Source organism: Lactuca virosa, chromosome 4 (assembly GCF_052849685.1).
Source record: "Lactuca virosa cultivar CGN04683 chromosome 4, Lactuca_virosa_CGN04683_v6, whole genome shotgun sequence".
In the NCBI taxonomy this organism is placed as follows: Eukaryota; Viridiplantae; Streptophyta; class Magnoliopsida; order Asterales; family Asteraceae; genus Lactuca; species Lactuca virosa.
The window spans coordinates 135527597-135538556 of NC_136429.1; the positions used below are offsets into that span (position 1 = coordinate 135527597).

Genomic DNA, 10960 nt, shown 5'->3' on the forward strand with positions numbered 1-10960 from the left:
TAACAATATTTATCGAATAAATTTTAAAAAAGTTAAATTTCTAAAATCAAATTAAAATAATTAAAAGTTTGCAAATTCGTTATTTTAAAATACTTACAACGATAATAGTTAAAAGTAACAATATATACAAAAATTATATTGTTACATTTAAAAACAAAAACAATGTTTGATGTTTTAAATAATTACAATGATAGATGTTCGTCATGTCTGGCAGAATTTGTAGCGTCTGCACCTCTTACTCCGCTCCTAAAACCTGACAATGGAATCCGTCCTATTGTTGTGGGCACTATATGGAGGTGTTTGGTCTCAAAGGTTGCTATGAAAGGATTTGGTAAAGAAATGGCACAATACCTTAATGACTTTCAATTTGGAGTAGGTGTGTTGGGTGGTGCTGAAGTTGTACTTCATAGTGTCAATAGGGTGTTGAGTGCACGTCATGATGATGGATCTCTTGCAATGCTTACTGTGGATTTCTCAAATGACTTCAATTTAGTCGATAGATCTTCCTTACTTCAGGAGGTCAGGATGAGGTGCCCTTCCATTTCCTTATGGGTCGAATTCATATATGGTCATGCAGCATGGTTGTATTTGGGAGATAAACATATTTGGTCTACTACTGGGGTCCAGCAAGGCGGCCCTTTGGGACCACTTCTTTTTTCTCTGGTACTGCACCCACTTATACATCAAATTAGACACAATTGTAAGCTTCTTCTTCATGCTTGGTACCTTGATGATGGGACAGTCATTGGAGATTCAGAGGAGGTGGCCAAAGTATTGGACATCATTAGGGTGGCAGGCCCAGGATTGGGGCTTGAGCTGAACATCAAGAAAAATGAGCTATTTTGGCCTTCATGCGATGGTAGGAAGCTTTGTTCATGTTTATTCCCTACTGACATTGGGCGACCGTCAGTGGGGGTGAAGCTTCTTGGGGGAGTTGCTAGTAGAGATGCGAGTTTTATTAGTGGGTTAGCCATCAAGAGGGCTGCCAAGGCTGTTGATTTGATGCGTCTACTACCACAGTTACATGACCCCCAAAGTGATCTCCTTTTTCTTCGATCTTGCATGGGCATCGCCAAACTTTTCTTTGGCCTGAGAACGTGCCAACTCGTTCACATGGAAGAGGTTGCTTTGTGTTTTGATAAAGGGTTACGTGGGTCGATTGAAGACATTGTGGTTTGAGGGGGTCCGTTCTTTAGCGACCTTCAATGGCGAATGGCTTTGTTACCAATTAGGTTTGGTGGTTTTGGGTTGTACTCAGCAGTAGAGGCTTATTTAAGGTCACTAACCCCTTGGGGGTCCTTCCTATCATGAGCCTCCACCCTCAGCGCCTCTAACACAAAACCCTAGCCTCTTCTCACTTATTTTAAGCATTGGCATCATTTATGAGCTTATTTTTCCATTAGAAGATGGAATCTTGAAGAACAAGATGGTAGAAAAGTGTAACGAATAAGTATTCAAGCATAGATCCAACAAGATTACTTCATTTCTGGACCATTGTGAGTAAAAAGCATCAAACTTGCTCATTAGTTTCATAGATCTTGTTAATTTTCATATTTGTCACTTTTTGGTCACTTTAGTGCATAAAGTTTAGATCTTCAAAGTTTGTGACCTTGTTATGGATAAAGTTAGAAACGTTATCCATCTAAACATCATATTGATTCAGATCTAAAGGTTGGAGACTTGGACTTAATGTATTAAGTTAAGAAAGATGCATTTTTTGTCCGTTTTGAGACTTAAAGACTAGATCTTGTTTGTTTGGACCATCGAAATGAATAAAGTTGGAAACTTTATCCATTATGAAGCTATTAAGAATAAGATCTGATGTTATGAGTTTTGGTCTTTATGGCTTAAGCTCTTATTGAAGAAAAGCTTTTCAGACTGAAGGCCACGATCTGGCCTTAGGTTGCCACGGTTTGGCGATTGAAGATTTATCGTCTGTTTTGTCGTTTGTGGGCCACGACGTGGTCACGGATGGCCACAATGTGGCAGTTGACTTTTGACCGTTGACTTTTGGAGAAAATTGGGTAGAATTAAATTTTGGCTAAGGATTGGTCTCGGCTTGGCTTTAGGAAGCTTGGGTTGGCTGTGTTGTTGCTAAGGTAGTCGTTGAGTTATCTATGTGAGTTTTCCTCTTTGTACTTTTGGGTCGAAGGCAGCAATGTCGGCCCACTACGTTATGTATCCTGGTATATAGAATGTTGCTATGTTGTAATGATCTGTTAGATCTGCATAATTATTTGTTTGTTAGTTATATGTTTATCTTTTGCATATGTCGACATAATATGGTTGGGTTGAGGCAACACTACTTTGTGCGGAAGCCAACAAACCTGGGAGCAATCCAGACATAAGTTGTGGGCCGGAAAGGCAAGCCAGACGTATGATGTGGGCTCGGTAGCAAGCCATACATAAGTTGAGGGCCGAAAAGGCAATATATTATTTCCATAAATAATAATTTCACATTTAAATACAAGTGTTGTATATATTTATTAGTAATCAAATTCTAATAAATAATCAGTAACTGACAACTTGATATACGGTGTGACCTTATAGGATCATATGTCATTAAAAAATATCATTTTATAATGATTCTTTGGCTATAAATATTTTATACAGTAGAAAAAAAAAATTTAAAATGAAAACTCAAATTTGGATCGTTAATCCATCATAAAAAATGAAAAGTCATTATGCGATATCTAATAGAAATTCAACTATCAAATAAAGTGTCGATTCTCGGTTTCGGCATGCTGAAATTGTAAGCATTACAGAAAAACCAAATCATTGTGAGAACTAACACACCAAAACCTTTTTTTCACCATTATAAATCATAAATCATCTGTCCACACATCAAATCTTTAGCTATAAATAGATGGAAGTTGGACATAATTGGTACTTAGATTTGCAATCACACAATATAAAGTATACGAAAATACTTTGATACCGAATTATTATTGAGGAGAAACAATTTCTTTGGATACAAGAGAAAAATATAAGACACACCTCAAATTATTTCACAACCTCTTGAAGCTAATCTAAGAATTCACACATAAGATCCCTTACTCTAATGATCTAAAAGAAGTACATAATATTGATGATCATGATTACATTAATACTAATCTAACATGCATAATACTCTCACACAAATAGAGAGTGATATATGTTCTACAAGTCTTATCTATATGCTTAATTTGAAATAATATGTTCCTTGCAATTGATCAAATAGATCATCAATTAAGGGTAAAAGATATCAATTCTTGATGGTCACTTTGTGGATATATATTCTGACCGATTCGTCTTTCTTTTTCACAAATAAGATTGGAGCTACCAAAGGTGAAGTGTTTGGTCTCACAAAGACTTTATCTAAAAACTCTTACAAATGTGTCATTATCTCCTTCAATTATGTAGGTATTAAAAGATATAGTGCATTTGCAACTGGTGCAATTCCCGATACCAAATTTATACAAAATTTCACTTGTCAATCTAATGGAAGTCTGGAATTTAGAAAAGTAAACAATTATTTTGTTGTATAGGCTCGTCACGTTGGGCAGTTTATGCTATCTTTTTTCTCATTTAAATTTTCATGTGTAAAAATCTCTTTGATAAGATATGAAATTTTGATTATTTTGACGTATTAAGTTATTAAATATGTCATGAATAATTGATATAAAAATTGATTATATATATATATATATATATATATATATATATATATATATATATATATATATATATATATATATATATATATATAAAAGATGCATTTTGACTTGCACCACATGCATTTGAAACCTCCATTACTTTTCAATTTTTTTCTAATAATTATTATAAATTGGTTAATAGTGATAAATTAATGAAAAAACTAAATTCTAATCATAAATGAACTAAACTACAATATTAAAATATCATATTTTACTTCTGTTTATAAAATTATGACTTTAACGTTTTAGCATATTATAGTTAACTCATTAATTTAGATATGTTGTCGTATGTGAGAAATTGTCATTTTAAAGTCACAACTTTTGTGTAATTTATGATTTTATGCAAAATAGTTAAATTATTAATTTCAATATAATGTTAAACGGTTAACTTAAATCAAAATTTCAGTTAAACTTGAAAAATGGAGAGACTATTTTGTAAATAGTTCAAAGTTATAAATTATAGTGTTAAACCTAATTTATCATCCTAAATTAACAAAAAAAAACCATGAAACCATTTTTTATAATCATTAATAATTTTTAAATAAATAGTTTAAAAATAACTTACAATAAGAATAGTTAAAAGTGATATTATATAATAAATTATAACGTTATCTTTAAAATAAAAAACTATGTTTGTTGTTTTAAATAATTACAATCAAAGAAACTAACAATATTTATCGAATAAATTTTAAAAAAGTTAAATTTCTAAAATCAAATTAAAATAATTAAAAGTTTGCAAATTCGTTATTTTAAAATACTTACAACGATAATAGTTAAAAGTAACAATATATACAAAAATTATATTGTTACATTTAAAAACAAAAACAATGTTTGATGTTTTAAATAATTACAATGATAGATGTTCGTCATGTCTGGCAGAATTTGTAGCGTCTGCACCTCTTACTCCGCTCCTAAAACCTGACAATGGAATCCGTCCTATTGTTGTGGGCACTATATGGAGGTGTTTGGTCTCAAAGGTTGCTATGAAAGGATTTGGTAAAGAAATGGCACAATACCTTAATGACTTTCAATTTGGAGTAGGTGTGTTGGGTGGTGCTGAAGTTGTACTTCATAGTGTCAATAGGGTGTTGAGTGCACGTCATGATGATGGATCTCTTGCAATGCTTACTGTGGATTTCTCAAATGACTTCAATTTAGTCGATAGATCTTCCTTACTTCAGGAGGTCAGGATGAGGTGCCCTTCCATTTCCTTATGGGTCGAATTCTTATATGGTCATGCAGCATGGTTGTATTTGGGAGATAAGCATATTTGGTCTACTACTGGGGTCCAGCAAGGCGGCCCTTTGGGACCACTTCTTTTTTCTCTGGTACTGCACCCACTTATACATCAAATTAGACACAATTGTAAGCTTCTTCTTCATGCTTGGTACCTTGATGATGGGACAGTCATTGGAGATTCAGAGGAGGTGGCCAAAGTATTGGACATCATTAGGGTGGCAGGCCCAGGATTGGGGCTTGAGCTGAACATCAAGAAAAATGAGCTATTTTGGCCTTCATGCGATGGTAGGAAGCTTTGTTCATGTTTATTCCCTACTGACATTGGGCGACCGTCAGTGGGGGTGAAGCTTCTTGGGGGAGTTGCTAGTAGAGATGCGAGTTTTATTAGCGGGTTAGCCATGAAGAGGGCTGCCAAGGCTGTTGATTTGATGCGTCTACTACCACAGTTACATGACCCCCAAAGTGATCTCCTTTTTCTTCGATCTTGCATGGGCATCGCCAAACTTTTCTTTGGCCTGAGAACGTGCCAACTCGTTCACATGGAAGAGGTTGCTTTGTGTTTTGATAAAGGGTTACGTGGGTCGATTGAAGACATTGTGGTTTGCGGGGGTCCGTTCTTTAGGGACCTTCAATGGCGAATGGCTTTGTTACCAATTAGGTTTGGTGGTTTTGGGTTGTACTCAGCAGTAGAGGCTTCCTCCTATGCTTTTGTGGCCTCACGAGCTTAATCGTGGGTGTTACAAGACCACATCTTACGAAATAGCGGCATATGTGGTGTGGATTCAGATTATGTTTGTGCTTTGGTCTGTCTTCGTGATACGATTCCGGGCTTTGACTTCAACACTTTCACTAATAAGGACACTGCCCCTCCAAAAGCCCAACATTCATTGGCGAGTGCTCTTTTTAGTAAAATTGTCCAAGACATGGAAGTTCACTACGACATGACGATTAGGCAGAAAGCAATTTTTGAGTGTCTAAGGGCCCTACATGCTCAAGATTTTCTTATGACTATTCCTATTAACGGTCTTGGCCAGCATATGTCGCCAGTGGAGTATCGTGCCATCCACAAGTATCGCCTTATGATCCTTTTATTTCTGGCTGACGAGACTTGCCCTGTTTGTCGCAAGGCATGCTTGGACTCCTTCGGGGAGCATGCAGTTCATTGTAAAGAGCTCCCGGGTTTCAAGTACCAACACGATCTAGTTAGGGATGTTCTTTACGATATATTTAGGCGCGCTGGGGTTTCTGCCAAGAAAGAGGCACCTGTGAACTTTCTGATTGAGCCATTGGAAGGAAGATCAACACCTAGACCAGCTGATGTTTTAGTATTTGGATGGGCTGGAGGAAAACATGCATGCGTGGATCTAACAGGGATATCCCCTCTTGTGGGTTTGGGGAGTGGAGTTTTCAAGCTGCTTTAAAAGTTGCATCAAGCAAAGTGACAAAACATGAGAAAGTGTGCATGGAAAATCAACACACGTTTATACCCTTTGCATTTGATACTTTTCGTTTCCTTGCGCCAGAAGATGCGGAGCTCCTCAATAGAGTCCAACGGGTCATGCATAGTAATGTTATTACTCCAAGACCTATAGATGTTGTGCTTAAAAGAATTAGTTTTGATATCCAAAAAGGGGTTGCGACACAGCTTGTTGCTCGTTTACCCGCTACGTCTATGTAAATCTTTCTTATGGAACTTAAATTTTATAGCTATTTAAAATAAATAAAAAAAGGCATCCATATATACCCAAGTAACCCATAGATAGAGGTCATTGAGACAACTGAGATTATAGAATTTTAAAAGATGTCTACATTACCGTATAGTTCAAAACAAACAATGTTTATGTCATCTTATTATAAGATTTATTATATAAGAGCTAACAACAACGTCATTGATATATTTAAAAAACATATATTTGTAAATGTTTCAAATATATTGTTGTATTATATGCAACGTGCGGGTATTTGTCTAGTATACTTATAAAAGAGACGTTTCTTCTTCAACCACATTCATTTGAAACCCCCAACTTTTGAACTTCTTTTTATTTCAATACCTTAAATTCTATATTATTGTAATTCCAATATAAAACGTACATTGTAATTCCAAATTCACACACAACTTACATGTAACGCCCGTGTTTCAAGGCTAGGTATTAATATTGACATAATAGTCTAGGTTAACCTTTGTAACTCATTTTGAAGAAATGAAGAGGAATTATGTGATTATTATGTGAATTATGTGTTTTATGCTTAATTATTAGGATTTAATTAAGTAAAAATAAAAATGAGCATCGAAAATAAATATTAGATAAAGGCGATATCTATTAAGAAAGTTGTAGTGGTCGTGACAAGGATTCCGGATATATAACGAATACCGAAATCCGACTTATAACGAAGAAGTTATGACCAGTTGAAGTTTCGCGACAAAACCGGCACGGTGCCGAATGATGTAAAAAGTGAGTAAACAGCTAAAAAAACTCGAATTTTAGATCGAGTGATTTTTAGCCGACACAACCTAAACGATAATCGAATGTCTCGTCAATAGTAGTACAACGGTAAAAAGACAGACGAAAACGGACGTCGGATGAAGAAGTTATGAATTTTTAACGGATTTCCTGTCCCAGTTTGTTAAAAATAATAATATTAAAATTAAAATCAAAATTAGCCGACGAAGTCTAAACGAAAGTTGTAGAGCGTAATTTTACCTACGCGTGCATATAAAAAATGTCAAAAACGAAGCCCGTATGCGAAAGTTATGGATTTTAGAAGTTTTGGCTCAAAAAAAGAGAAAAACACGAAATCCGAGAAATTTCGCATGGCCCAACTTCAGCCACGTCACCCTCGTCCGGATCTCGCCCCGTGTCCGCCTCGTGTCCGAAGCAGCTTAGTCATCCGAGCAGCTGGCAACGCGTGTCGCAACCCTCGCATCCGAAGCGCAGGTCCAACCGCGGAGCAACGCGTGTCTTCGCGTGTCCGAGCCTCGCCGAGCCATCTGGACCCTCGCATGCGAGCCACCTGGAGCCACCTCCCCTTCGCTGTTGTTGCCACCTGCCCCCCCTCGGTCCGAAGCCTCCCCAATAGATAGAAGGGTGCGAGACTTCCCGGGTAACTTTGGAAATTTGCCATTTTTCACCCCTAATTTCATATTTTAGCTATTTCCACTTCCCCCAAAGCCCCGGTATCATACCAAACGCCCGAAACACGCCCCGAAGTTCCCGAGAAGCCCGAAAAATTTATATTTTCGGTTTTTAAGCCCAACCATCGCAGAGCCCGGTTTCTCAATAAAACTCCCGGTTTTATTAGAAACGATTGCTTTAGGAAACGAAGTGCTGCCCAATTATCATTAAATCAAGTGAGTGTATAGTCACTTTCATCTTACACATAGATATGAAGTATTTTATATAAAATACGTGCTATGTATATATATGTTGTTTGTTTACTTGGGATTGATGTTGAATGGATGTTTTATACATGTTTAAAATGATTTAAAATGTATATATATTTTATCTTCAAATATGTTGGGTAAAACATGAGTGGATAAAGAATGAGGGATAAAAGTACTGTATAGATGTACGTTGGTAGCTATGAATTTAGTACAGTATAGATGTACGTTGGTAGCTATGGTTTAGTACGTTGGCAGCTATGGACTTAGGGCCTGTTGTATAAACCTTGGCGACGATGTGACTTCGTCCCTTGTGATAGTTGTTTTAGGGACATAAAGTGAGGATAACGGGAATGGGTAATTAGGGTTATTTTTGGTTGATGAAATTAATAAATTTATTGATTATTGATGAACTTAATAAGTTTATTATTTATTCTGGGTTGAAAACCTTATATGCTCACCAGGCTCCCAAGCCTGACCCACTCAGCTTTTTATATTACAGGTAGTGGACCCCGAGCATAGTCGGATGATGATGAGAGATTTTTGGATTATAGGCCAGTAGTTGTAAATAACTATTGTAAAGCTTATAATGTCTTGTTTATGCTTTTGATATGTATCGGAACATGACATATAGATCGAAATGGCAAGAACTCGAAGTGGAGCTGGAAATGCAAACAAAAACCAACAACCTCAACCCCAAGTGATGGAACAGGTGCCAATAGCAGGAGCTGCACTAAAACCCATCACCATGGGTGGAGTACAAGCCATGATTCAGACAATGATGGTTGAACAAAGGGAGGAAATGAGGCAAATATTGCTGAACAACAGGAGTGAACCTTCAATTCCTGTTAAACAACCTGAATTAAATGACGATCAATGTGAAGAAGGAAACAACAGTAGATTTGTTGGTCAAACTGAACCGCTTGTGGTTAGGAGGAATAACCACGATGATGGAGTGGAGAGAAATGGATGCAAGTATAAAGACTTTATGAGTTGCAAGCCATCAACTTTCACTGGAAAAGAAGATCCCATCGAAGTAATGGATTAGATCTTGGAAATGGAATTGGCTTTCATGACATGTGGTTGTCAAGGCAAGTTACAAACCATATTTGCGGTGCGTCAGTTCAGAGGTGGCGCTGTTCGCTAGTGGAACACTTTGGGGAAGACTCTAAGCCCTAATAAGCCACTGCAACTGACTTGGGCAGAGTTCTTGGTGCAATTCAAGCGCAAGTACTGCTCGGCCCAAAATGTGCTTGAGCTAGAAAACCAATTTCTGACACTAAAGAAGGGAAGTATGACCATTGATGAATACACCAATAACTTCACAGACAAAATGGAGTTTGCTTTGCGTATTGTCCCAGATGAGCTGAAGAAAATAGACAGGTACGCAAAGGGACTTCCATGGGAGTATGCAGTGCCAGTGCGTCAAGCACTTACTTTGGAGGTGGCTATCTGGGCTGCCAAGTCTGTAGAAGATATGATTAAGGGAAGACTTGCCAACAAGATTGAAGTTGGCAAGAAAAGAAAGTTTTAAGGAACTTCAGGGTCCAACGAGAAAAGAAAATTCTCGAAGTCTGGAGGAGGAGGAGGCGAAGCAAGATGGTGTGATAAGTGAAAGAAGAAACATGTTGGGAAATGTGGCGAGGAGGTCACTTGTTTTAAATGTGGAAAGCCATGGCACTACGCCAATGTGTGTCCGTCCAACAAGAGGATGTGCTATGGATGTAACGAGGAAGGGCACATTTTGAAAGACTGCTCAAAGAAGAAAGAGGCAGCAAGGCCCAATATTCCACCAAAACCAAAACCAAAGGCATTCCAAATGATCCTTAATGAAGAAGATGGAAATACAAGGGATCAGGAGTAAGGACCTTATATTTCCAAAACCAAGATATAAAGTAGCCATGCAGTTAGTAACATGCGGTGTAGCCTATTAGAGGCATAGTATAGGGTAAACTTGAACCTCTATGTAATCGTTTCAAGAAATAATATAAACCCTGGTTTTGTCATCTGATGAATTGAATGACTATGTGAAATTCTTGTATGGTGACTTGGAGAACTGCGAGACAATACTGATGGGTTTTAAGCAATCTAACACTCCTATGGTGTACATGCAACCCTAGAAACCTTGGATCTATGGTTTCTCTAATATACATGAAATTTTGATTTTTCCATGGTCTACTTCCTAGCTAGCATGGATGGGGAACATGTAACATAAAACTAGTAGAAGAACATACCTTTCTTGTTTCTTGAATTCCTTGATGACTTTGTGAGCCTAGCACCCCAAATGTGATGCCTCAAATGCTTCACACAACACCACAACACTTAGAATAACTTGAGAGAAACTTGCTTACACTCAAAATCGGTTTTTCCCTCTTGTTTTCTTCTAGTGGCCGATTTTGCTAGCTATGAGGTCCCTTTTATAGTGTGTCACAATTAGGGTTTACACATGTATGCCTTAATTGTCATGACTCTTCATTTCTAATGATCCATGGGTTTGTAACCCCCATGGATTATCCATGGAGCTCCTTATGGGTGATAAACCATGGATCATATCCCACTATAAAAGAATGAGTGATTTACATAATCAACCCCATACATTTAATTAGTCTCATCTTGATCACCAAATTAATTCTAAATTAATTCTTGA

The 10960-nt window shown here is 37.0% G+C and overlaps 1 protein-coding gene across 1 annotated transcript; it reads left to right on the top strand.

Annotated features, from left to right (window-relative positions):
- Positions 1-1212: 1212 nt before the first annotated feature.
- LOC145105084 (uncharacterized) lies at positions 1213-6355 on the top strand. The gene is made up of 3 exons (XM_079042222.1): positions 1213-1277; positions 4555-5600; positions 5721-6355. Exons 1-3 carry the CDS (start codon positions 1213-1215, stop codon positions 6353-6355), a joined length of 1746 nt encoding a protein of 581 aa, XP_078898348.1.
- Positions 6356-10960: the final 4605 nt, after the last annotated feature.

Excerpts from the sequence above, each read along its gene's own strand:
- LOC145105084 (XM_079042222.1), top strand. The coding sequence starts at position 1,213 with ATGGCTTTGTTACCAATTAGGTTTGGTGGTTTTGGGTTGTACTCAGCA. Across the intron at positions 1,278-4,554 it reads GCAGTAGAGGCTTATTTAAG|ATGTTCGTCATGTCTGGCAG; the intron begins GTCACTAACCCC and ends TTACAATGATAG. Across the intron at positions 5,601-5,720 it reads GTTACCAATTAGGTTTGGTG|ATTATGTTTGTGCTTTGGTC; the intron begins GTTTTGGGTTGT and ends GTGTGGATTCAG.